This window comes from Mustela putorius, unplaced genomic scaffold, assembly GCF_011764305.1.
Source record: "Mustela putorius furo isolate JIRA1106 unplaced genomic scaffold, ASM1176430v1.1 tig00003845_pilon_pilon_pilon, whole genome shotgun sequence".
NCBI classification, from domain to species: domain Eukaryota; kingdom Metazoa; phylum Chordata; class Mammalia; order Carnivora; family Mustelidae; genus Mustela; species Mustela putorius.
The window spans coordinates 26,012,069-26,039,441 of record NW_025421998.1 but is presented as its reverse complement, the minus strand read 5'-3'; the positions used below and the strand labels follow the sequence as shown (position 1 = coordinate 26,039,441).

The 27,373-nt window shown below is 34.2% G+C and overlaps 1 protein-coding gene across 6 annotated transcripts in view; it reads left to right on the top strand.

Moving 5' to 3' along the window:
* CACNA2D1 (calcium voltage-gated channel auxiliary subunit alpha2delta 1) overlaps window positions 1-27,373 on the top strand; it is a 503,137-nt gene that overhangs the window by 437,398 nt on the left and 38,366 nt on the right. Inside the window, exons 16-25 of one of the 6 annotated variants that reach the window (XM_004739622.2) lie at window positions 3,946-4,023; window positions 5,885-5,959; window positions 6,222-6,296; window positions 9,460-9,516; window positions 13,362-13,433; window positions 14,921-14,992; window positions 17,525-17,586; window positions 21,498-21,574; window positions 22,827-22,847; window positions 23,496-23,556. In XM_004739622.2, the coding sequence (XP_004739679.1) occupies window positions 3,946-4,023; window positions 5,885-5,959; window positions 6,222-6,296; window positions 9,460-9,516; window positions 13,362-13,433; window positions 14,921-14,992; window positions 17,525-17,586; window positions 21,498-21,574; window positions 22,827-22,847; window positions 23,496-23,556 (650 nt within the window). The remainder of the gene's footprint in view (window positions 1-3,945; window positions 4,024-5,884; window positions 5,960-6,221; window positions 6,297-9,459; window positions 9,517-13,361; window positions 13,434-14,920; window positions 14,993-17,524; window positions 17,587-21,497; window positions 21,575-22,826; window positions 22,848-23,495; window positions 23,557-27,373) is intronic. The other 5 variants (XM_004739625.2, XM_004739624.2, XM_004739623.2 and 2 more) reach the window with 5 other exon arrangements.

Sequence of the window (27,373 nt, the reverse complement as noted above, 5' to 3'; positions counted from 1 at the left end):
GAGAGCCCGATGCGGGGCTCGATCCCAGGACCCTGAGATCATGACCTGAGCTGAAGGCAGATGCTTTAATCCACTGAGCTACCCAGTAGCTATGGTATACCATATAAGTATGCTATGGTATTTCAAAGCAGTGGTTCTCAGTTGGGGGTAATTTTGCCATGCAAACCTCAAATCTTGAATTTGTGGCCCTTTCAATAACATTTTGAATTTTTATGTTGAAAAAAAAAATGTATTGGGATGCCTGTGTGGCACAGTCGTTAAGCGTCTGCCTTCAGTTCAGGTCATGATCCCAGGGTCCTAGGATCAAGTCCCGAATCAGGCTCTCTGCTCAGCGGAAAGCCTGTTTCTCCCTCTCCCACTCCCCCTGCTTGTGTTCCCTTTCTCACTGTCTCTCTCTATATATAAAATAAATGAATAAAATCTTAAAAAAAAAATAGTATGCTAAAGTCATGTGAATGTATACCTGCTACTGCAGACTTTGAATAAAAATTGGAGGAAAGGTTTTTAAAGTAGACTTCAGCTAACAGATGCATGTACAGCCTCCACAACTCAAGCTAGACCCAACAAACCTCAGAATTAAATAGGCAAAGAATCTTAGCCTACTCTGAAGTCATCACAAACCTAATAACCTCTTTGTATATAATCTCTGCTTTCAAATTCAACCCCAGATTTTTATGGAAATAAGCCATTGAAATGATCAAACGTGGTATGATATAACAAAAACGTTTAGTTTTCCATTGTATAATGGAAGTTTTAATATAAGTATGCTATGGTATTTCAAAGCAGTGGTTCTCAGTTGGGGGTAATTTTGCCATGCAAATTTTGTCATTTGCATGTACCTATGGCTGTCTTCTCTTATTGTGACTAGGATAGGGAGGGCTTGGCTCTGGCATCTCATCGGTAGAGGCCAGGGATTATGTGCTTATAGTAAACATTGTCCAATACCAGGATGGTCCCCTCACTCCATGCATGCGCATATAACAAAGAATCGTTCAGCTCAAAATAGCATTAGAGCTTAAGTTAGAAAACTTGTTTAATGTAAGTTTTACTTTTCCTAGTGTTAAAGTTATAAATAGTAAACATCGTACTTAAGATTTATTCATATGCTTAACCTTGATGAGAGGACTTTATTGATGATTTGATTAATGTAATATATCAGGGAGAACCAAAATACTGAGCCCTGAAAAGTAAATGCTGATTCAATAACCCTTTCTCCTACTTGGAGTACAATTATATGCTGATACTACTTCTCTGAATGCAGTGATGACCCCAAAGGGCAAAATGCAATCCATTTAGAATTACTTATCATTTGGTTCTTGTAAAATAAACATATACAGGAAGTTGGAAGAAAAATAGGCGCTATTAGCAGCAGCTTTGCATGCTAAGAAAGATAAAGTGAAGCTTGCTTACTTCAAGTCCTAGCTAAAATTACCATCCAGTGTTCCAGTGTTCCTTCTTGACATCACATATTTATTTAAGGTCACATGGTCATCTAGGCTATGGTCAAAATGTTTCATTTTTCCGAATCCATCACAGGACAGGGTATGATAGGAGGAGTCAATAATTATGCCCTGTAGGATTTCCTATGACCAGAAGTTCATTAACCAGCAGTCTGTATTGTTGGTAAGCTTCTTACTGATAGCGCAAATGACGTTAGGGAGAGATTTTGGTTCTAAATGTGCTGTTCAATAAGCTGAAACTAAATGTAAAACAAGAAAAAAAAAAAACAGTCACAGGAATTGACCAGCCAGTGGACACATAGAGCATTCTTTTACTAACTTGAGAATGAAAATTGAGTGTCTTTTATTTCTAATTACATGTCTATAATCTCTGCATGTTGAAGATTCACAGTATATGCTGCTCGGTGCATGCCGGTTACATTAGTAAATATTCCAAGACCTACACCAAGGCAAAAATGTAATAATATAATGAGAACAATGAGAAGAACTCTGGCATTTCAGAAGAAAAAAAGCTGTGTATTTGGGGATGGTGTAGGGTGAGCTTAAACAGTTGGTGATAGTTTAGCTGAACTTTCGAGTTCAGGTGAGGTTTCTACAGTTGGCAGGGAGCAGTGATACCACACAAAAAGGGTGCGGTATGATTGGGCAGGTGCTGGGTATGCTGGAAAAATGCTACCTCAGTCACTTGGAGGTAAGAAAAGAAACAAGACTGGGACAGTATTTGGACGGTTCGTTTTATTGGGGAGATAAAATGAGGTTCTTTGGACAAAAAGAAAGGTGGAAAGAGTTAGAATCAAGAAAATAAAAATATCACATAAATTCCTGGAGAGCAGAAATCTTATTTCTCTTTTTTGTCCTCTAGAGACTGGCACAGTGTCTAGGAATAGAGTACAATTTTTTTGTCCTCTTAGTAAATGAGAGACAAAATAGAAATTGGCACCCATGAGTTCATCAGTGATGTTGTCTCCTTTGTTAGAAGTCTAGTATCTTATTTTAGGGCAGATATTACCATATTTAGAAGCAAATTACCATCCTCTGTATAAATGCAAATGTGACTGCTGATTGTCTCCATATATACTTTATCGTATATCATTCTAGCATTTTAAAAGCTGTGCATATACGTTGTAACTCAAATAATAATTTCTCTAAAAGGAGTATTTACAGAATAATGTTTTGGAAACAAGTTGTATGAATTATCTATAATCTGACTTTATTGAGGTGAAAAATTTCATTGTGATGTGAATTTGTATATTTAACTAAGGCTGTTTTCATTGTTGAATATTCTGGCTTACAACTCAATTGAGAGCCACCGTGTGTATCATCGTGCACCAATTACGTGTAGCTGTTTTCTTAATTGTGTTTGTCCCAAACAATTTGGTATCTTGTTCTACTAAAAGCCTCTGTGTGATTGTCCTTCATTAATTCGGTTCCCATTGTTTTTGGGCTTCCCACATGATTATGAACTATTGCCCAAGACATTTTCTCCACGAAGCCGTGCTGTTTCTGGAATTAGAACAAGGGTCATGAGATGTGGATCTGGGGTTGTTATTCACAAGAAGATCTTTAACATTTTCTCAGCCTAGCAAATTTGAAATTTTAAGCAGTAATTTTTAAATCATTTTAAAGCGTGGCTCTTTTGAAAATATAGTTTTGACATGAAATAATGGCAAAACTATATGTAATTGCTATAGATAGCAGTAATGAAAGAAAAAAACTCTGACCTGAAAATCGGTTAATTTCCACTACTCTCTTTGGATTCATTTAATATCTGAAATTATGTACATTCTGATTAACACTAGGTCATTATTTTTGCTCATGTTTATTTTGCTTCATGACCAGACTGTTGGATTTGATGCTTACAGTTAGCTACATTATTTTACTTTGTCCAAAAGTACTATTCGTTTTGGAGGGTATTTAGAAGCATTATTTCATCTTTAGGACAGCGTAGTATTTACCTAGACTGTTGCAGAAACGCAGTATTGCACTGTTTATCCTGCTGTACATCTGTGATGTAGCATGAAGCCTTTGGCTTAGGGCATGAAAAAATTAAGAATGAAGCTAGCAAAAGGAAGGCAAATAAATCCTATGAAACAGTATTTTATTATCACCCTGTTTATGGAATCCCATGATGTTAGGTAAACTGTCACTGAATAGAAGGGTGGAAGGGCAGGGTGACTGAAATATTTAGTGTCCTTTGATTTTTTTTTTAAGTTATTTGCAATGCTCTCTTGGGCTATTATTTTAGATGTTGCATGCTCCAATAGCTACCTAATCGATTCTGATTATTTCCCAGACTTTTTCATTGACTTTTTTAAGAAAATAAAAATAGAAGTTTTTAAAAAAGCTTTCAAAATCCTTTAATAATTCTTTGTGTCTCTTTATAATGTAACCATAAAATCCGGAGTCAGATACCAGAGACTAATGCAGAATGACAAAGTCTAAATTGGAATTCTAATTTGCCTTTTCTTTCTGAATCTATTTTTAGGAACTAGGACTTGTCATTACTGGAACTCTTCCGGTCTTCAACATAACAGGCCAAGTTGAAAATAAGACAAACTTAAAGGTTAAAAGTTAATTGATAAAATTAATAATAATAAATGATAAACAGTGACGTTGAAGCTGAGTGTGGATAAGATATTTCTATAAGGAAATACATACAAAGTAGCTGTCTTGTGAGACCAGAAGTAAGAGGGAACAGCTGCCTATGTGATAACCACCTGGGAAAAAGGAAATGCAGGTCAAGTTCTCTGTTTCCCCAGAGCCAGGATTCAACTTAACTCTATTTAAGTATGAACTGATGAGAGCACAAGTTCAGACTCTGGGAGTAATTACATGATAAATGGGCAATACTATGGTATCCCCCCCTCTTTTTTTTTAATGTGTCTGAGATATCCTTGTAGCTCAGAATTAAAAATCCCAAGAACAAAAACCATGGTGATGTTTGTAGCCAATGTATAGAGGTATATTTATTGAATCATTCCTCCTCCAACTCCCATTCAACTAGTATTTTTTAATCATCACATAAGTGTCTGATTTAAAATGGATAATTCTCCATTTTTTTCTACTTTTTAAGAGTCAAGAAAAATACTCTATAAATTTCTTAACAGTGTTGATTTCTGGAACACTGGTAATATTAGTGCAATAAGATGCTACCAACTTAAGGTTCTGAAAAATCTATATCTTGTACTTGCTAAATTCCATTCCTTACTTTTTAAATACTCCTGATTTTGAAGTAGGGTTGCATTCCTGTTTCTTAGCTTGCATCACAGAGAATTTAGGATTGCAGGAAAAATTAAGATTTTTTTTAATACTAAATACTGATTTTATGGTTTGCTTGACATTCCAGATTAGAGGGAAATTTATTTCCAGTTTATGGCATAATGAAATCTTTGCACTTACTATTCTTTGTTATTATAAATTTCAGTTGAACTCTTTCTCTTTTAATACTGTGGCCATCAAAAACACTAGTTATTCCTCTTTGGGAAACCATTATTATTAAATATCTGTGGGATCTAAATCACTTAATCCATAGAAGAGTAATTGTCTAACTCTCAGATGGACTGTGTAAGGAATTGCTTTAATTAGGAACTTTTGCTTAGAGTAGGATTGGTCCCTGGCAAAAGAATATGATTGTTGACAAAACTTCCTCCCTCTCTGTGTACCTATACAAAATTCATAGTGTTCTCATAATAACTGTTGAGTGGATTTTATAATTTTTTTTGTAACATTTTATTTTGTAATTTACGTAATTTTATTTAAAACAAAAATTCCTGATTCTAAATTTTAACACCATTTTCATCTTTAACGTCCCTGGGAAGATTATGATAGCAGTTTGCCACCTAGCCCTGTTGACTTGGAACTAAAGTTTTGATGCCCATTGTTTCATATTTAGAAGTTACCGGCACTGAGAAACAGGGTCTTGAGGGTTTCTGCTGTTTTATTACAATGAGGTCACATACTTTTCAGGATAGGGACAGCTCCCCCCACCAAAAAAAAAAAAAAATCATTGTTTTCTCATTTCATGTTTTCTAATATCTTCAGGCTGGACATTTTTGTGATTTTTTTAGTGACAGTTTACCAGTCACAAAGTATCTCTCATATACAACTACAACTGACTGTACAGAGTGATTAAAATAAATAATAGAGATAATGAGTACAAGCAGAGGCATCAAAGAAAAATTTCCTATCTTTTTCTATTTTAGCTGCACTTATCAAGATGTCATTTTTTAAAAGTTAAATGATAATCATAAAGTTGTGGGTGAGAATCATTGTAGATTGATACCAAAAAGTGTCTCACCCTTATTATGTTTTAGCTAGTATGGAATACAACTCGTCAAGCAAAGGATGAGTGTATGTAAAAACTGTGTATAAATATATGTGTTTTGAGTATAAAATACACTTTCTTTTTGCTGTTTCATTAATAGAACCAGCTGATTCTTGGTGTGATGGGAGTTGATGTGTCTTTGGAAGATATTAAACGACTAACACCACGTTTTACAGTAAGATAAAATTTACTTTTTGAGTATCTTTTTCATTTTAGAGCTTTGTGCTAATTTAGCTTGTCTATAAAGTGTTTAACATGTGCAGTTAACTTTGTGAAAGAGCTAATGTTAAAAAGCATCTTAAAACATAAAGATAGCATGTTATCTTTCCTCATGCTTTAAAATGTATTAAAGATTTTTTTTTCTTTTAAAGAATGTGATTTCTGATTGTGATTCAGGCATCTTGAAAGTTTTGTTTGTTTGTTTGTTTTTTCCCCAGCTGTGCCCCAATGGCTATTATTTTGCAATCGATCCTAATGGTTATGTTTTATTACACCCAAATCTTCAGCCAAAGGTATGTATATAATGTGTTTATAGTGACTTATGAAATTCTGTAAAATTAATAGTTAGTATTAAAATAAGTAGTTAGTATTAAACTCACTACACAGGACTACATATAAAAGAACGTTATATCTATAACGTTAATGGATGACAAGACCACAGTTTATAGTATATGAAAGTGTGAAAGCAGGTCTCATTTTTCTCTTCCCAATTCAGCTATCCCATATTTCTATCGAATTTTTAACTAACCAGTATTCACACCTCAGAGACCGCCATTATCGCCCTGCCTGAGTTCACACATCCCACTTGGGATTGTCATTAAGGCGGGAAGGTAGTGAGGAGATTGCCCCAGATGGGTGTGAACCTGGTAAGTATAAGTAATACTCCTCTGTGCTCAGGCCACCTGTTCTGACACCCTTTTTTTCTGGTAATTATCTCAACTTTTCATCTCCCAGAGAGCTTTTCTTTTTACTTTGGACAGGCTTATAAAACTCTGAATGAAAATCAGTTAAGTAAAACTCCACGGGACAGGCTTCAGAAATGAGCCTGGTGGTGGGTATTAAGGAGGGCACGTATTGCATGGAGCACTGGGTGTGGTGCATAAACAATGAATGCTGGAACACTGTGAAAAAAAAATGGGAAGTGTTTATTCATCAGGGAGTTGTGCAGAAGGGATAAAATTCCATAGATAAACCATTTTATCCTAATCTTTATGCCAAGATATAAAATATTTTCCTACATATCTCCTCCAACTTATTTCACTTTCCATTAGTGCTTCACAGGTGGGGTGAATATATATTTATCTAGAAGCAAAAAGTGGCACAACCTTCCTATATTACGTAGTTGTAATTTATAAGCATCTTCAAGATACTGTTTAACTTTGAAGATCATTCTGAAGATACTTTAACCCATGCTGGAGAGAAATACATTGGAATTTAGGTTTACTACCTTCTTTTCCTTAGCCATGGGAAATTAATGTTCGTGATATTTTAGGGCATACAGAAGTGGGTGCATAACACATACATTTAATATTGAGTCATTTAAATGTTCCAGTCAATGATAATTAAGAACCACTGAAATTGAAAACAAAACCATACTAAGTGATTACAATAAATGGTGTCAATTTTAATTCTACTTTGGAAGGTCCATATAAAATCCATCGTGATGTAAATATTAGCTAATCAAATGTAGCTCCTGATCACCCTGCATTATTTCTCAGTGGCTTTTTTAAAATTATAAATGTAGTATAGGCATTTTTCCCATTATAATGAATCTATCACAGCTCTTTATAAACATGTCTATTACATTCTTCTTAATGAAGTTATTTATGATTAGCTAAACAGTCTATGATTTTGTCACAGTTGAAAATTTCTTTCTAAATCATTCTTAAGATTTTTTTAAAAATTTGCAATATTATTCTTTGGTCTTTGTATATCCAGTATATTTTCAATTATATTTCCACAACTGAAGTGATTTAAAAGCAGTAACAATATTATGTGCTGAAGGGTGTGAAGGATCCCCATTTTTATGATAGTAGGTCTTAACCCCTTCCCCCAAAGGAACTTTATTATTTAGACAAAAAAAAAAGAATAATGAGAATAATGCACATATGATATATAGATATAAATCTATCACTCGGAGGCAGTAATTTGAAAAACGTTTTCCCCTTCTATACTAATAACCAGTATTTATGGAGACTTTTTTTTTTTTACTCTTTGATGTTAACATACATTTGGCTCAGATTTGGAATAATTTACTAAAACTCATAAAATTACAATGAGAATATAAATTCTATAGAAACTCCAAGTGATTTTTCTTCAAGAGTATGTCAGCTTTTCATATTTTTATATAGGAAATTGTTATAAGCAAGTATGCAACAAAGATATTTAGAAAATGTTATTCTACAGAACCATTAAAGTATGTTTGAATAATCAATGAGTTCTTTTTTCTGAAATTCATGGTTGTGAATTAAAGATGCTTGTGAATTCTCATCATCAGATAAAACGTGGTGATTTCTATTTTGTGGGTGATGGTACATGCTATACAGGTAGATAAGAGAACCTCATAAAAGGACCATACAGTGTAAGATTTTAGAAATTGACAAGTACAAAGGACCCATATGGTAACAGCTAGTGTACTAACAAAATTATTCTCCATCTGTTCATCAGAAATATACCAGTAGAAATAAAGGAAGATAATGCTCTGTTTCTGTAGTAACCCTTATTATTTAACAAGGTCAAAGTTTAGTGTTATTACAAGTATTCTTTGCTGAGCGTCTTGTGTTTGCTTCCTGAAACTATAATCTTAAAATATTTCAGTATAATTTTGTAGTTTGTAGAAGGCAGTATGAGTATCCTTTAAAAAGACTTGGTAACAGGAAATAAAGTAGCTATAAAACTTTGTTTATCTAATTTTCTAAGGATTCACTACTTCTCAGAGCATACCGTGACCACATTTTAACATATACTGGATTATGTATACTGTTTTGTTTCCAAACGCATTTTCAATTTCTTCCATTTTGTCTCATGGAAATAACCAGATCAGGTATACTTACTAGATACCTAATTTTGGTCAATCCTAAGAAATATTTATTGGACAGGAAATTGGACATAATCTTTTATTTTTTAGAAGTCAGTATTTTAGAATTCAATATTTAAAATAAGTCTACAAAAATTATAAAAAATAGAATACATTTACAGTGTTAGGATTAAATTCTCCTTTAGTTCCATGGATAAAACATTTGGTAACACTTCAGAAAACAAGGCACAAATTTTAGGGGTTTAATATTAACACTTTTCAGTATCCTATAGTATTTATATTTGAACACATTTGAATCATGTAAATTCTAAAATTTGCTTTTTTTTTTCTTTTAATCAGCATAAAAGTTGTCTGGGACAAACTATCTTTCTCACTTCCCAAATATGTATTTCTTTGGAGGAAAAAAAAATGGAAAATAAGGAGTCATTTTGCTAAACATTTTTTTTGAGTATTTCTACGAGCATAAATTTTTTTATTCACCACAAATATTTTTAAACTTTCATTTTATTTGTTGACTCATCATGAACTCTGTGGTACCTCTTTCTGATCAAGGAACTATCATAAAATTGACTGTAGGGTAGAAGCCTTACCTGTGTTGATACATAGCACGATGAATTACCATCTTTCTGTTGCTTCAGCCTATTGGTGTAGGTATACCAACAATTAATTTAAGAAAAAGGAGACCCAATGTTCAGGTAACTGTGAATGAAGTTAGCAGTGGCTTCAAATTTGCTAAATCAGAGTTGAGATTAAGCTTCTCTTCCTAAAAGCATATGATTAATGCTGCCTTTCCTGACCTCAAGCTTCCAGAGCATGAGTTGGAGATGAGCATCATTCCTCAATAAACTGGAGCAAAAATGTTATTAATGATGGCAGAGGGTATGCATTTGCTAACTCAAGATTGCTGGCAAATTGTGTAATTCATTAATCAGAGCAATCATAATGAGATGGCCTCTAAAAATAAATTTGTTATTAAATATTGTGACATTAGTGTCAAATCCATGTAATCCTAACAATTGTTTGTAAAATTAACTTCTAAGTGGAAATAAAAATGCAATTCTGATGGGGTAGTTTCTGTAAATCATAAAATTTAAGCCAAATTTCTTTGTATTTCTAAAGTGTATTTGGGGATTAGACGTTAGAAAAATTTCCCTTAAGCTAACTAACATGTCCAGAATTGCAAATAAAGGTGCATTTTTATTGCCTGACAAGCTCATGGCAAAATCTTTTCTCTTTTGTCAGCAAAATTTAAATGTTATTTTAGGTATGTATATTTCTATAGTTACACTAAAAATCATCAGAAAGGATACTTCTCCAGTTTAGTGCAGTAGAGTAAGGGAATTAGTACAGTAAAACAATTTCAGAATTCTAAAGGAAGCTCAGTGTGACTTAATGTTTTATATATAAGTCTGTCATTGCTTTAAAATAAAATTAATGATATAGTGAAGATGTGGTATGATAGTAAGAAGACATTATTAAACTGTGAACTAGTAAAACAGAATTTTACGTTAGTTGTACTTAACAGCTAATACTGTATCTTTGAGGAGTTCATTAAACCCCATCTTACTTTAATTTCTTAACCTGAAAAGCAGGAGGATTGAACTAAGAATAATTTGTTTCTTTTTATCCTACGTTGTATGTTCCCCCAGGAAATTAAATATACATGTTGATCTCCAGCTCCCTCTCCTGCAAATTCTGGTTTAATATGCCCAGGGATGGGACCCAGGTTAATGAATAGTGTTTCAAGTTTTCCAGGTTGTTCTCAAGTGCAGAGACCCTTCGGGTTTCTTGTAGCTCTAGAATTCTGTGCATTCTGATCATCATGTTGTTGTATCAGTCTTCATGTCTTTTATGATAACTGTAGAGGTTAAAATTCTATTTACGTCTTATCTTGATTTATTCAATTGTTTTATATTACTCTCCTTTGCATGCTTCTTTTTGTGTATTCAATGATACTTTTTACATTCATGTACATTTTAGTGAATTTTCATTTTTATTGAACTTTCAAAAAAATTGCATGTAAATATTAGGATATAATTTGAAAATAAACAACCTGAAAAATGGTTTGTTTTATTTTCCTTTTCCTTCTAAGGAAAGCTGGAATGGCAAACTGGTGACCATATAAGATTTTTGAATTTGGAAAAATATTATTTGAAGTAGATAGTAATTTTCATAATACTATTAAGTATTTCCATTTAAAATTTGTGTAAAAGCATTCTGCCTGCTTTAGTTCTACAAATGATGTTGTTTTTATGTCAGCTGATGTTAAAATTTTGTACATGAGGAATATTGGATATTAAAATACCAAACAAATTAAAAGACAGAAGGGACTTGATTCCCTTCTTGGGAATCAAGACTTGCTTGGTGCTTTTTTTTTTTACTAGAAGATTCTACTTCCGGGTTTTTCAATCATTGTGCCTGTGATTGGTCTTTTAAAAAATGGTCAGTTAGCTTGCCATTTAAAAAGTACAAGTTATGCATTGACATTTTGCTTTTATGATTTCATTCTCTTTTCTGTGTCTTTATATGTTGGATTGGGACATGATCTTCATATTGCCAATTCTTCCTGATAATGCCTCCTCCATGCATGCTGTTTGGGTCTGGTCATGCTATGCCTTATCCATTGCATGTAAGATAATATTCTCATTTATGTTTATACTTTATCATTTTGATTATCTTGACTTTGTTTTGCAGTGAGTGTGTTGAATTTTTAATGCTGTTACGGTGTTGTGTGAAGATGATTTATTTCAGGGGACTTTAAAGAAGCAATTCTGAATTAATATTGTCCACTTTAGAGTATCCTTTTGCTAGTGACTTCCTTGGTTTGGTATTTTAAGTAAAGGATTATAATTATTTTTGGTATTGATTTTTATTTTCTCCTTATGAAATATGCTACATGTCCAATGAATATTTCTTCTGAGGCAATATGTTGCTGTCCAAACAGTGGTCAGTATTATCACCCTATTAAACAATCTAATACTCATTTTAGTATTCTAGACCCTTCTGACTCCAGATATCAAGCTCATGAGCAGTGAATATTTTTTTTAATAAAAGTGCCAGACACAGTTGAGATTGTTTTTTCATTTGCCTTTAAGAATACCCATTCACCAAAACATGGGAATCATAAACTTTGATTATTTAAATAGAGTTATTCCTTGAAGGAAGGCATTTTTTTTCTCAATTATAAAATAAACACGTGCCATATATAATGTCATTCAGTGTTTGAAATAAGTGTTTAGTTTTAACACATTTTTAATTACTATTATTGTTTTAGGTAGTCCTCCTAAAACTGTTTAAAATAGTGATAATCTGGTTCATTTGGTGGTTTAAGAAAATTAAAAATTTAAAAAAAATAATGATAATCTGAACATGTTTTAGAAGAGCCCGTGATGCTGAAATCATTAAAATTCCAGTGACCTTGTGCTAATACAGAATAATTTGTATTTTTTACTTCTATCTCATTAAATACCATGTTGTGGTGGTATTTATTTTAGTAAACATTAAAAACCTAGTTTCTAAAATTAAGTAGTTGTAAAACTGTGGATGCCTGTTAGGACTGTATTATTGTAATAAACTTTGATATTCTTTTACGGCATGTTCTATAACTTAGCTTTGTTACAATAGCCTCAGTGTATTTTTGTTTATCAAATAATTGAATAAGTTCATTTTATGATTGAAAAAGTTTTTTAAGTGTCATCTGAGGTGAATTTGCAAGGCTAACAGTTTTATATGATATATTTATGTAAATAAAGAATCTGCCTTGTTCCCCAGTTAATTGTCCTTATTATTACACACCAGCAAGAAGAAGCAGTAGGAGATGCAAAGCAGGAGACCGTATTTAGTGAACCCAAGGGTTATTATTTTAGTTATATTTTAATTACAATAGCTTATCTTTATTCAAGTGCTTGGGACTTGACCACAAATTTTACCTTAGAAGGTTTATTTAATTTGACTTGCTAAAATATGTCACATTTCTGAGATTCCAATATATGAAGTAAACTTGGATTTTTTTAATGCTTCTTAAGAATATGCTAGGAAGAGTTAGTTTCACATAGCAAATTCAAACGTAGTTTTTAAAAGATTTTCCCTCATATTACTTCTTTTTATAGAATATGAAGTGTGAATTACTTTTATGTTGCCTGGTCTAACTGCCAAATATGTTATCCACATGGGTTTATTTTGCTCCTTTCCAATCCTAATTAAAGGAAAGAAAGTTGTGAGTAGACCTTCAACTGTCTGGTTCTCATAGAACTCGTAATTACAAATGTAGTATCTTACACAGCACTCAAAATGAAACTGTCTTTGGTTGGTGGCAAATTAAAATTTTCCTGCTACACCTAAAGCCCAAATCCCTAGCCTACTTATTGTTATTTTAAAATATATGTATAGGAGACCATATATGTTTATGTAGCTATTTAATATACCTTAGGTAAGTAACATCTATGGAATTATTTTCATATTTGAATATACATTAAATTATTTATATATAGCATCTTTTAACAATGTTGTATATGCTTAATTATTATTATTTTCTGTGTAGAACCCCAAATCTCAGGAGCCAGTAACTTTGGATTTCCTTGATGCAGAATTAGAGAATGACATTAAGGTGGAGGTGAGTGAACTCCTGAGAAGTACTCTCGGGCCCAATGCCGAGGCTCATCCGTCCCACAGTACCCGTTGAACAGCTTCACTGTGTTAGCTTCTCTCCTAGGTACTAGGTGCACAGTGAGGAATGTTCTTTGTTTTTTAAAATATCTAGATCTTGGGCTCTCTCATCCAAACAGTCATATGGAAAGGAATCAATATTTTAATTTGGGTGTGACATTAGTTTGTTCCTTTCTCATTCCATACATAGAGATGTTTCAGTATTTCAGTACAAATGTAACTTGTAAATTTCAGTACACAAAGTAGAGATTGAGGACATTGCTGTAGAGTTGGAAGAAAAGTTGGAGGGCATCTAACCACCCAAAAAGCAACCTGAGGAGAATATCTGCCATGTTTGTCTTAGTACCCTTGACCCAGAAATTTCAATTTTATTCCAAAACCAAAATTGCATGTCATTTCCTCTGAGAGGATCTTCTATAATAGTGAGGATAAAAATTAAAAATAACGATATTTACTAAGTACATAATGTGGGTCGGTCAGTCATAGATTCTCAAGAGCCTTTGAAGTAAGTACTGTCATTATATGATCATTATTTGTCATACTGATGGTATGTTTTAAGTCCAGAAGGTTAAAAAGCCTGTATCTGGCTACTCAGCCAGGAAGTAGCAGGACAGGTATTTGAACCAGGCTCTTGTGCTTCAGAGCAAAGATTTTTAAGATTCTTGTAAATGGATGAACTTCGCTCATCTATGCAAAGGCCACCACATTTCTTCTAGAATTTGTCAGAGAGTGTTTAATATAAACTTGCTTTACAGCATTTTCCACATTGACTCCCTCATTATAGAACAACAATTTAATTATTATTACTACCCAAGACCAAGGCTAGTGCCAGGATGTCTTAGGTGTTTAATGAATGTTTGCTATAAATTATTTCAAAATGAGAGTAGGATCATGTAATGTTGCAGAGTGTGGTCTTTGGATCCTCATGCCATGGGGTGACTGTAATAATACTATCTAACCTGTTATGGCTCAGTTTCCCCTCTGTCAGTCCCATAAAGTAATTGCCCATTCTTTCATTAACATTTAAAAAATTAATGATGAGACTCTGAAAAACAACCTGAGGGATTTGAAGGGGCGGAGGGTGGGAGGTTGGGGGAACCAGGTGGCAGGTACGAGAAAGGGCACGGATTGCATGGAGTACTGGGTGTGGTGCAAAAACAATGAATACTGTTATGCTGAAAAGAAATAAAAAAATTAAAAAAATTAATGATGAGGATACTTAATTAAGGATGCCTCTATTATTATGACTATAATGGGATAACTTTTAAAAAGAATATACCCAAAGACAACTACAACTACTAGTATAACCACCCTACTATTTTTATTCATTCTCTTCTAAAACAAGGTATAAACCTTAAGAAACCAGTACTTTTAATCACACTTTGGTAATCAATTGAATACTTGCAATAAAGCGATTCTTTCCTCTTCCTGTAGATTCGAAATAAAATGATCGATGGAGAGAGTGGAGAAAAAACATTTAGAACTCTGGTTAAATCTCAAGATGAGGTAAGGATTGAGTCAGGCTTACTCTTAAGTAAAATGTATAGATCAATAATGATATTGGTAGTTTGTCTTTCCTGTTAAAGCAGTATTTATAAAACAGATGTCTCAGTAAATACATGTTTTTAAGACTTTCTTTGCTGAAGGATATTTTAAATATATTTTAAACTCTTTAATATTTGTTAAATATTTTGCTTTATGTTTCTTGATGTTGTTTTACATTTTATCAACACTATGTTCTTGAAAATTGTCATCATAGAAAATAGAGCACCAAATTTAATGTTGTGCCATCTTCTCTTAGGTCATTTCAGTCATGCAAAATTGAAGTTAATATTTAATACTGTATGCATTAAATGACCTGTGCATGCACATGTTCTAATTGTTGAGTTTCATATATTTTGGTTTTTTGTTGTTGTTATTTGTCTACTTTTGTTTGGCTTATCTTCCTTCACTATTTATGCACTTTATAATTCCTTGCATTTAAATCTGAAATTAAATCAAGGGGTAGCACAACTATACCCGTAAATTACTGGTACAGATATATAATACACATATTGTTTTACATTGATGTAGAAGAACTCTGTACAAGAGCAGTGTGTCTATCCATTATCAGTCGTATGTGGAGTAAATACACAGACATTAATATATTTGAATATTTGAAAAATACACAGAATCCAGAGGCTTTGGAGCCTGGAAATTTAAGTGTTTTTGTTTAACTTCTAACCTTTCCCTCACAGTGCCATTATTTTAAATGTAAACATTTCTTTTGAATTCCTCAGCAGATCTTTCTCTAAGATGGGAGCTAGGATCCAAATAGGATCCTCCATTAGCACTTGGCTTTTCTCACTTAATATCATTAGGAGTCCCCATTACCAGAAGACAGGAGGAGGTATATATCAATTTCAGTCATTGTTGAAACTTCAATTCTCTTTCCTTAGACTGTAGCCATGTTCTTTACCCATCCACTCTTTGAGGAAAGATGTAAACCATTAAGCAGTTCTGCCGACTTTTCCGTGTTGTTCTGCCAAGAACTCTTTACCCTGCATATTCTTTCCTCAACTTTAAATTAATTTTGTTTATATTAAGTCACACTGATGTTTTCCTCCTTTAGTTTACCATAAATTCCTCTAACCAATAGGTAGACTTTTCTTATTAACCATCTAACCACTTGCAGACTTTTCTTATTAATAATATTGAAAGAAAATATATCTTGTATGTTTACTTTTTTAATCTGATATACTGTTTTTTAACTTGCTGAACATCACTAATTTGACATTTTTTTTTTAAAGATTTTATTTTTTATTTGGCAGACAGAGATCACAAGTAGGCAGAGAGGCAGGCAGAGAGAGAGAGAGAGGAGGAAGCAGGGGCTCCATCCCAAGACCCTGGGATCATGACCTGAGCTGAAGGCAGAGGCTTTAACCCACTGAGCCACCCAGGCACCCCTTGACATTTTTTTTATGAGTGGTATGAAACACATGAACATTATTTCTTTTCTTTTTTAAGGATCGCACTAGTCCAAAAACCTCATCAGTTCCTGTTCTCCCTCCCTCCATCCTCCACACACGTAAACCAGAGGAATATTTGATGAATAAAGCAGCATGTATGATTGCTATAAAATGAATTTGGCATCATACATTTCCTTCATCCTGTCAATTTAGATTTTTTAGAAGATTTATATATTTTTATTTCATCCATAAATTGTAGAACAGAATAGTATTTTGTCCAGAGGTTGATTAAATTAGACAGTGATTGTAAAGTGCTTAGTGTATTGGCTAAAATGAAGTAACATATCAGTGAAGATTATTGTTCTATGAGGATGATAAAGCTGGAGAGAACTAGAAAAATGTGAAAATGCATATATGCCATCACTATACCTAATGAAAGAATGAATGATAATTTCTTTACTAGTATTCGGTAGGGACGTATGAAGAATTTTGTATCCATCAAGGTGTTGAGCTCTGTACTTCCTTTCCCTGGTAGATTTGGTTGTTTTTCTGACCCTCACTGATACAAAGTAATTAATTTTCTTTGATAAATGCTATAAAAATGGCTTAATAAGAACAGTAATATGCTAACCATATGTTTGGATCTAGAAACAGTGCGATAACTTCCTGAGATTACCAGTTTCTCACAAACACACTCTAGTGTGAATATATCTGAGGCTTATCTAATAGATCCTGGTCCTATTTTATTATTAAAATTTGTTTTTTAGAAAATGTTTTCAAAGGTTTGAAGTAAATAATTCAACATGAATTACTAAGATTTTGCACTTGAGAATCTTTAAAAGTCATGTGCAGGTATTTATTTTTGTCCTAAAATTTTGCTTTACTCACATGCAGACACACACACGCGCACACACACACACACACATACACACACACACCCATAACAATTAATAAATGTAGAATAGATCATTTGTGAGGGAGGCTATTGAATGACCACAGAATTTATAAATAAATTTTAGTGTTCTGCTTTTCATATAAGTTCACATAGGTTTTATAATGTGGTAACAACCATATCAAACTTTTTTTGTAGAGGTACATTGACAAAGGAAACAGGACATACACATGGACTCCTGTGAATGGAACAGATTACAGGTAACTAATTAGATTTACATATGCACTGTATAGAAGAGTTTTCTGTTGGGTGTCTTTCACCTATTTCTATTAGCAATTTTTGCAATAGATAAATATTAAGACCTTGCATTTTTAGAAACTGTTTTCATTATAATTAAAACAGAAAAGTTATTCTTTCCAGTGTAAAAATGTATTAAAATTATAGCTCTGATTTTCAAAATGGAAAAGATGGAAAAAAGCTAGGATTATAAAATTTAGAAATGAAAACTTGCGTGATATAAATCCATTTGATCATTTTGCATATATATGTTAGCAATAATTAATGTCGACAAAACCCCCTAATACTTAGTTTGTAGTTACTGCTTCCACTGATTTCTTCATTTAAATTGTCAGTTAGTTTTCACTGCTTACATTTAGGTAGCAAATTAACTTAAAACTTGTCACATCATAACATGATCTGATATAAAATGCTCAATCAACACAGTTTTCCTCCATGCGTGGCAAGTCCATGATATCCTGAGCACTCCCGTGGACAGGGCCTTGGAAAGCTGGACAGACTAATACCCTATAGTTCCTTGAAATTTCTCTCTGCTTCACTCATTGAGCATTTCCTTTGCTTTCTTGGTCTAACTCTTCTCTGAGGTCATAGCTTCCCCTGTGGTCCTATCCCTCATGCTCATAACACTGAGGTTGATAGGAATATTTCCTTCTTGGTACTCATTAGCTCTTCCTCTTCTCTGAAATCCCCATCTCTAAATCTAAGTCATTTTCTTTGCATTCCTGTAGGATTTCACTTTCTGGCTTGCTGTTAATCACTCATTCATGTAGATCACTATTTCTCATGCTATTTTTGACATACCCACACTTTCTTAAAACAAAATTTATTTCCTAAATCACCTTTAAAAAAGATTTCAAAATGCAAGCTTAAAATTTTTATTATTAGATTTCCCAGATCTAGAATTATTCTGCCAAATTATTGAAAATTTTTGTAAATGCTGGGTCTCAGATTTCTCTATTTAACTCGTTCTGAGCTCGTAATAGAGAGTTTGCAGATGGGCCAGGTCCGTGGCCCACACTGAAACAACATGGACATTGATGAGTTTTTTAGTACTTGGACTCTCAGTTTATCTCCTCTTTACTGTGTGGGAAAGTGTTCCCTGCCTTTTTTCTTAGATGAACAAATTCTAAAGTAGAAGAAACTGGATCCCTTTAACCTTGACAATGAGTCAACAGTAATGGCAGTCATAATTTTTTAAAATTGTCATTATACCTTGCTTTAAATGTGTTCGTAAAAGTTTCACAAATATCCCCTACATTCAACCTCTTTCCCTCACACACGGTGATGGGACTGATTGTGGCCAGATTAATACCCCAATTCTGAGTATGTCATTCCTTGTTCATAAACCTTCATTTTGTTCCCATTTTCCTCCAGGTTAAACTGGGACTTCCAAGTCTGGTTTTCTCATCTCACATTTCTCTCCCAGCCCATGTGCATGTTGGGTCTCTCCCTGTCCATCCCACACAGTCGCTGCTCTCTGAACGGTCCCGACTTTTCCACTTTGGCATGTTTTCCTCACACATTCCCTACCCAGATGTACCACTTGGGTCCAGATTTGGTCTGTTTTCATTAAAAGTACTTCCCGGAATCGGTGTATAAATAAATGCACAAGTAACAGTGTAGAGCAAAATAGAACATCTCTGTTGGAGAAGAAAAGGAAATGGCATGTTTTGACTTAATGAACAAAGTTCCAAATTTCATTTAGTGATTTTTGTCTTTATAAGCCTTGATGTAATTCAGTTATCACAGTTGAATTATAGTAATTAATTATTTTTATAGACTGCTCTTTTTTTCACGGAGAATTTAATTTTCTAGAAACATGATTGAGTTAAATAGGATGTTATAGTCCATTTAACTAAAGTAACCATGTGTATGTGAGTCACAAAAACATTGCATGGGCTCTCACATTCACCTGATGGCTGCTGGCTTTATTAGGCTTTAGTCCTTAGGAGAAAATAAAACAGCCTTGGGTCCACTGGTTTTATATGGGCAGAGACAGCAAACACTGCCCTACGACAGCATCATTGATGCAGAATGTTGGTAAAGATCTTACCTGCTAGATGTTGAAGAAAGAACCATTGCCTAGAGATGCAAGGAAATTAACTGTGACTGTATTTTTCTATAAAATGAAGTATAGCTTTTAATAACAGCCTGAGACGTGCAGGCCAATAAAATGTATATTTGATATGTCAGTTTTAAAACTTCTGTTGTGTTCCTCATGAGTTCCAACACTGTTTTTATGGTACGTGAGATGTAACCCAAGCTTAGAGAGTGACGCTGGGGCAGCCACATGATATAATGTTATCGGTTTTAATTAGAAGTTTCTCTTAGCGATAAATGCTGATGGAGCAGTAAAAATGTCCTAATTTCCCTTGAGAGGAATTTGTAGGAGACAATCTTCAAATGCTCAGTAATTCTACTCTACATTTTATAAATGGCAAGTGAATCATGAAAGGTCATCTTGCTTTCAGACTAATTGCACTGCTTATTTTAATTTTAATCTCTGCCTCCACTTAAAGGAAGTTACCTATAAAAAGAATGGAGAGATTTTCATTAAATCTACATAACATTTTATTTCTCTGACCTTTTCCCATAAGGACAGTCTATGAATTACTTAATGAAGGAGAAAGATGTGGGAATTGGAGGTAACAAGCATCCACTCATTTTGTTATCTTGACTGAATAATTAAATCGTAGGAAATAAACCTTTTTTTCCCCCTCTTTGTAGAGTGAATTTCTATCATATACGGTTGTAAGAAGGAAAACCGGAAATTCTATTTTTTTTTCCCTGTTCTGTGTTTTCCAATTTAAAAAAAAGTAGATAGTAAGATTACAGTTTGGGGCCTGGAAAACATGAAACTTGAATGATTTAAAAGATCTGCAAACAGGCAGAAATACTCAGAAGCCTAGAAACACACACCTTTGCTTGTGCATTATGAAACTTGAGAGTAAATATTAAAAATGAGTGCCGAGTGTCTTGTTTGGTCATGTTAATCAAGAGTTGCTTTTTGAAAATACTTAGTTCCCTGGGAATCTTCTTCCCTCATTTTTTGTACCATTGGTTTCTAATTCTCCTTCAGTATTAAAGCATAGTGAGTCATTTGCAAGTGTAAATGGAGATATGGAATAGTAGTTATGTCCTACACAAATACATTAGCCCTCTCAAGGGTAGAAGAATTACACGCAAGCGGTTGTGTTATTTCAAACTGCGTAATAATCAAATATTCCAAGGTCTTATATGCTCTAAGAACCAATAGGGTGAGCAGGCAGTCTTTCTTAGTGATGTAAGGGGATCTGAATTTTCTTACCAGCAGACACTAGGGAATTTGCTTCAAGACTATAGTCTTAAAGTGGGAGGTCTTTAACCCTCAAAGGGGTATTTTTCAGATGATTTTATGCATCGTGTCGTAGAAATGGTAATACTTAACATTTGTAATTTTTAAATAGTGTACATTTGCCAGAGAGCACTTGAACATGGTTTATAATTCATGAAAGAGGGGTATCCAATTAGTATAGTATTTATTTTCTTTAAATGTAACCGTATATTCTCCATCTTTTCCAACACTCCAAGTGTTTCTGTACATGTTCCTGGAAATACAGTACACATGACATTTCTTTCTCAGCTAATTTGCGGGCACATTTAGTAGCTTAATTTCCTTGTGTCTCTTCTGATTCCCTACAACGTAGAGAACTGGAGGACTCTGGATTGCAAGACTGAATAAAGTACTCTATTCTCTGAGTGCATTTTCTTGTCATAGTAATATGTCTCTTCTTTCCCATGAGGAAGATCTTTGGATTTTCCATTAACTGGATGTGTCTTTTTTTTTTTTTTAAGTTGTTTGTTTGTGTTTATGCTTCTCTTGTTTCTATTGCAGTTTGGCCTTGGTATTACCAACCTACAGTTTTTACTATATAAAAGCCAAAATAGAAGAGACAATAACTCAGGCCAGATGTAAGTACTGTGAAAGTGACCCCAGAGTCTATTTACCTCTTAGTATCAGATGTATAAATTTGTCTAGATTTTAGAATGCCCAAGGCCTATACATTTTAGTAGGTGTTACTACCAAATCTACAGCAATGATTCTAACCCATTCCAAACATGCAAGGAACAAGAAATATTCTACGTGGATAGAATATGAGCAGGTACCTGGTCTCACCGGCATCCCCACCACCCTACCCTGCCTCGCTTTGTGCTCATAGAATCATTGCAGTGCTGTGTTCTCTGTTGCTGTCATTTTAAGGGTCTGCTAGCTGGTGCAAAATGTTTCACATGGTCTCTACTCATGGCACTGTGCTAATAAGGCTTTAACTTTTCTTTTTCTAATTTTTTCTTTTTTTTTTGCATTTGGCTAGAATAATATTGTGCTCCACATCTTCTATTTTGTTTGAATAAGTTAAATTACATTGGTCTTCGGCTTTGGTTTGGCAATTAACTTCCTTCTCATAATCCAAATGAATAATGTCTTCAGTAACTCAAAGGGATTATTTTTTAAAAGCATCATTTAGAATGTGGAGTAATTACTAACATTAGTGCATATTTTAAGTCATTAGTAATCTTTGTTTTTGGTGACTAGACTTAGTAAAGTAAAATGACCATCATATCCTTTGTATATCAGCTATTACTCACAACCTAAATTTTTTGTTATGATAAAGTAAAGAAAAAAAATGTGTGTATATACCTTTTATATCTGACTTTAAGTAAATTGTAATTTCTTTTATTCTCCTGTTGGTTCTTTTTTCTCTCTGCAATCCTTGTTCCCATTGTGCTAAATTTAGGATCTTATATTTACACTTGGACTTGATAGATATGATGGTCTTTTTAACAACCAGCAACTTTGCATGAGCTAGTTCTTCACTTGATAAATGAGGGGATGACTCGTTGGTCTTTGAGGGTTGGTGAATGCTTCTGAATATAGGCTAACATCGTCACCATTGCACCTGCATTAAACACTTTGCAAAATAGACCCTTGAAATCGCCACAGTACAGAGAGGGAGCTCTAGTAGTAACTGACAGGACATACCTTCCAGTCTTCAAAGAGATGTCTTTTTTTTCCAGACTTCAGCTGTACATAAATATACCTTTGATCTATGCACAATATTTTTATTCAAGAAAGTCATTGAATAAAATATTGTTTGTGACCCCCTTTGCTTTACCCTCTTTTTTTTTTGTTTCCCTGCTTTCTCTTTCTGATGGATTTTCACAGCCAAAAAGGGCAAAATGAAGGGCAAGTATTTTCTTGTTGCTCAATTTCTTTCTGTTTAGTACACTTGACATTTCCACTGATATTTCCATTCCTATTGGATATTATCCTCTGTGCTTCTCATCTGCTAGATTTTCCTCCATGATCACTCAAACCTTAGCAGCAGAAATGGTGGAAAGAATATGCTTGTGTTTTCATATGCAATGTATTTCACATTTAGGTTTTTTTTTGAGGCTTAAATACTTGCGTGTTTTTAATCCTTCCACCTACTAATTCATACCTAATATGAAGAATGTTACTAATTAACTAAAGGCATTGATGAGTTTATTAAAATCATTTTCTTTGCTGTAATATTGATAAAAATTTTATGTTGAGATTTTAAATGAAATAACTCTGATGTAACATTGACATAAAAGATACCATGGTTATGGTATGTTTAGTAAATGGAAAACTTCTAAGACAGTATTTTTCTTATATAACTGGTCTAATTTTTATTATGAAGTTAAAATGGATTTTATAATTAGATTATGCAGTATCAAGGACCTTTTAGGATAAAGTACTCTTTTTAGTTTTTTCTTAATAGGTTATCATTCTAATGCCTTCATATCGTCGTAGAAACCCAAGATGTGTACTCTGGATGGCTTATCTAATCCTGTAACATTATCTTTGCAGATTCTGAAACACTGAAGCCGGATAATTTTGAAGAATCTGGCTACACATTCATAGCACCAAGGTTGGTTTTGTTTTGTTTCATTTTTTTATAACTTGTATGGATAAGTAAGCCTTCAGTCACAGTTCTGAGTTAATCCCGTGCCGAATTATGGAATCAAAGGGAGCAATAACTTTAAAACTGAAACTATATTCTATTCATTCATTGACTCAGTAAGCAACATCCTAGGCTAAGCAATGTTCCGACTCCAGGGACATATCAGTGAATAAGACAGAGGTAGACTTTGCTCTTATTGGAAGTAACAGTGGTATCCATCAATAGTGAAGAACTGGGTATGTGCCTTTGTGAGTACACAGACACAAAATACTCTGTATGTATGTGTGTATAATACACACATACACTTGGGGGATATACTGAGATATCTACAGATATATATGTGTGTATAGACATAAGGTTAGAATATCTGAACATCATAATTGCTTTATTTATTTTGAGTGTTCTAATAATGCTCTGCAAAAGCATTTTAATATAGTGACACTTTCTCACATACTTTTTAATATTCTTTTTTCTCTTATAATCCCCCTTCTCTAACCCTAATAAACATCTTTCTCCCTACCTCTATTTTCATGTAATGATTTGATACTCAATAACTCAAGCGTTCTTTTAGTTTTTTTCTTCGTTCTTTTATTTTTTATAGGTTTTTATTTGATGTTAGTTAACATACTGTTTAATATTAGGTTCAGGTATACAATATAGTCATTAGCACTTCCATATAATACCTGGTGCTCATCACAAGTGCCCTCCTTAATCCCCATCGACTATTTCACCCATCCCCGCATCCACCTCCCCTCTGGTAACCATAATTTTCTTCTCGATCATTGAGACTCTGTTTCTTGGTTTGCCTCTCTCATTCTTTTCTTTCTCCTTTGTTTCTTAAATGCCGCATCTGAGTAAAATTATACAGTATTAGGCTTATTTTGCTTAGCATAATGCTTCTGTCTAGCTCCACCCATGTTGTTGCAAATGGCAAGATTTCATTCTTCATTATGGTTGAGTAATATTCTATCGTGTGTACATACCACAGCTTCTTTAGCCATTCATCAGTCAGTGGATGGTGCTTGCGTTGGTCTCATAATTTGGCTATTGTAGATCATGCTGTATAAACATCAGGGGGCGTATCTCTTTGAATTAGTATTGTTTTATTCTTTGGATAAATACCTAGTAGTGAGGTATTTTGTAAGCTAGCTCTATTTTTAAGTTTTTCAGGAACCCCCTATATAGTTGTCCAGAGGGGCTGCAGCAGTTTGCATTCTCACCAGCAATGCAAGAGGGTTCTGCTTTCTCCACATCCTTGCCAACACCTGCTGTTTGTGTTGTTGATTGTAGCATTCACACTGGTGTGAAGTGATACATCATTGTAGTTTGGATTTGCATTTCTCTGATAAGTGATTTTGAGCATCTTCCCATGTGTCTGTTGGCCATCTGTGTGTCTTCTTTGGAAAAATGTCACTCATGTCTTCTGCCCATTTTTAAATTGGATTATTTGTCTTGGGGTGCTGCATTTTAGAAGTTCTTTGTATATTTTTGATCCCATCCCTTTACCAGGTAGGGCATTTGCAAACATCTCCTGTTCCATAGGTTGCGTATTAGTTTTGGTGAGGGCTTCTTTCCTTAGATAAAAACTAAGCTTTTTATTTTGATGAAGTCCAGATGGTTTATTTTTGCTTTTGTTTCCCTCAGGAGACATGGTTTCAAGTGTCCCATTTAGGTCTTTCATCTGTTTTGAATTTATTGTTGGGTCTAGTATAAGCACGTGGTCCAGTTTCTTTCTTTTGCATATTGTTGACCAGTTTTCCAGCACCATTTGTTGAAGAGGCTTTTTCCCATTGGATCTTACTTCCTGCTCTGTCAAAGATTAATGGGCCATATAGTCATGGATTCATTTCTGGGTTTTCTGTTCTGTTCAGTTGATCTCTGTGTCTGTCTGTGCCAGTACCAGACTGTTTTGATTACTACTGCCTTGTAATGTAACTTGGAGTTCAGAACTATGATGCCTCCAGCTTTGTTTCCCTTTGTTCCTTGGTTCTTAATTTGCACTCTGTAGCAAACACATAGAATTATATTAATTTGATATTATTATATCAATCAATCTAGGCTAAACTATTGAAGAGAAAAGATTTAGAATAGTATATCAATAATTTCTCACATTTTATAGTTCTTAAAGAAATTACTGTAAGAACCCAAAGACAGCTCACAAAATTGAAGAGTAACTCAGACCATTTTGGGAGGGAATACTTTTTGACAAAACTCTGCTAACAAAGCGTATTTTTGGCTTCATGAGTGACTTTGTCCTTTAGCAGCTTCTCCTGCTTGAATTTCCGTCACTGTCTGATACTATTGAATCCTGGGGGATTCTATGCCTCCTCTTGCTTGTGACACCCTATTTGGGGGTTCTTCCTCCCTCCCTGGGCTGCAGAGTCAGTCTCTTTCATGAGGGTGCTAGCGTAGGCCCTCTTGTTTTTCTGTGTCTACACACACCACCCTTCTATTTGATGTCGATAGTTTGAGGCAATGCCTTCAAAATCCACAAAATGGCCATAATGTCTAGAGACAAAGGAGGCATGCCATTTATTGAGATTACATTATAATATAGGATCAAGCAATATATTTCCAGACTTTATGTCTACATACATATTTCAGTGGGAGACATTCATGTTTATGGAAAACTAACAGGAATATCTCTTTGGTGTGATTCAGCTCAGCGTCTCCTAAGCATTTGTCTTTGCTCCCTTTCCTTTATATATTTTACTCCATCACCAAGTCTTGCCAAACAGAATTTATCATATGAATATCAAGTGTGTCTGCAAAACTCTGCTGCCTTTCTTCTCATCCAGATCAGTGCTTTCTCAGACCGAAGCTACCACAGCTGCCTCCTACTTGACGTCCCTACCTCCCCAAAGCCCTCTTTACTTCCCAGTCTGGTCTCATTTCTGTAGCTGGAGAGAGTTTCTAGAATGTGAATAAAATTATGTTTCTCATCTGTTAAATGTGAACCAATAGCTCAACAGTGTCTTGTGACACTCTGTACCTTATATCGTAGCTTTCAGCTGCTCTGCTACTGGGTCCCCGTTTACAGTGTGGTCCTTACACTCTAAATCTGGGGCCAGCAAATTATAACCTGTAGCCTCCTGTTTTATACAAAGTTTTGTTAGAACACAGCCATACTGGTTTGGTGCTCTGTTGTCTGTGGCAGCTTTCACCTCAAAGGCATAGTTGATGAGTTGTGGCATAGAGCTTATAGCCCATTGAGTCTGAATCATTTATTATCTGGCCCTTGAACAAAAAGTTTGCCAACCTCTGCTCTAAATTCCAAACACATTAAACTTCTCTTGGTTCCTATGTGTGCTTCCCCCCGCCCCCTTAACTCTGGATCCACTAATTTTCTGGTTTTGGCCTGCACTCAGGCACAGCCCACCCAGCCCTTCCCAAACCCCAATTTCAAAGCTCCTCGCTCTAGGAATTCCCTTACCATTTTCACTGGGTTAGACATCCTTGCTGACTGCTTCATTGAATACTGTATTTCCCTTACTAGAGCACCAGTCCATTTTACGTCATTTACTTTCCCCAGTAAAGCAACAACTCAATCTGATTGACTCACCATTCAATACCCAGCATCCATCCCACTCATTGCCTGGCACACAGTGGTGCTGACTAAATATATACGGTGTTTGTAGAATCTATAAAGATGTAAAGAATATTTTAAAACTGATTATTAAAATACTTGCAATCTTAACACCTTTTCCAATATAACTGAGCATCTTAAAACGGCTAAAACCAGCTTTAGCTAGAAAGAATATTAGAGGCAGAACAAGATCCCACA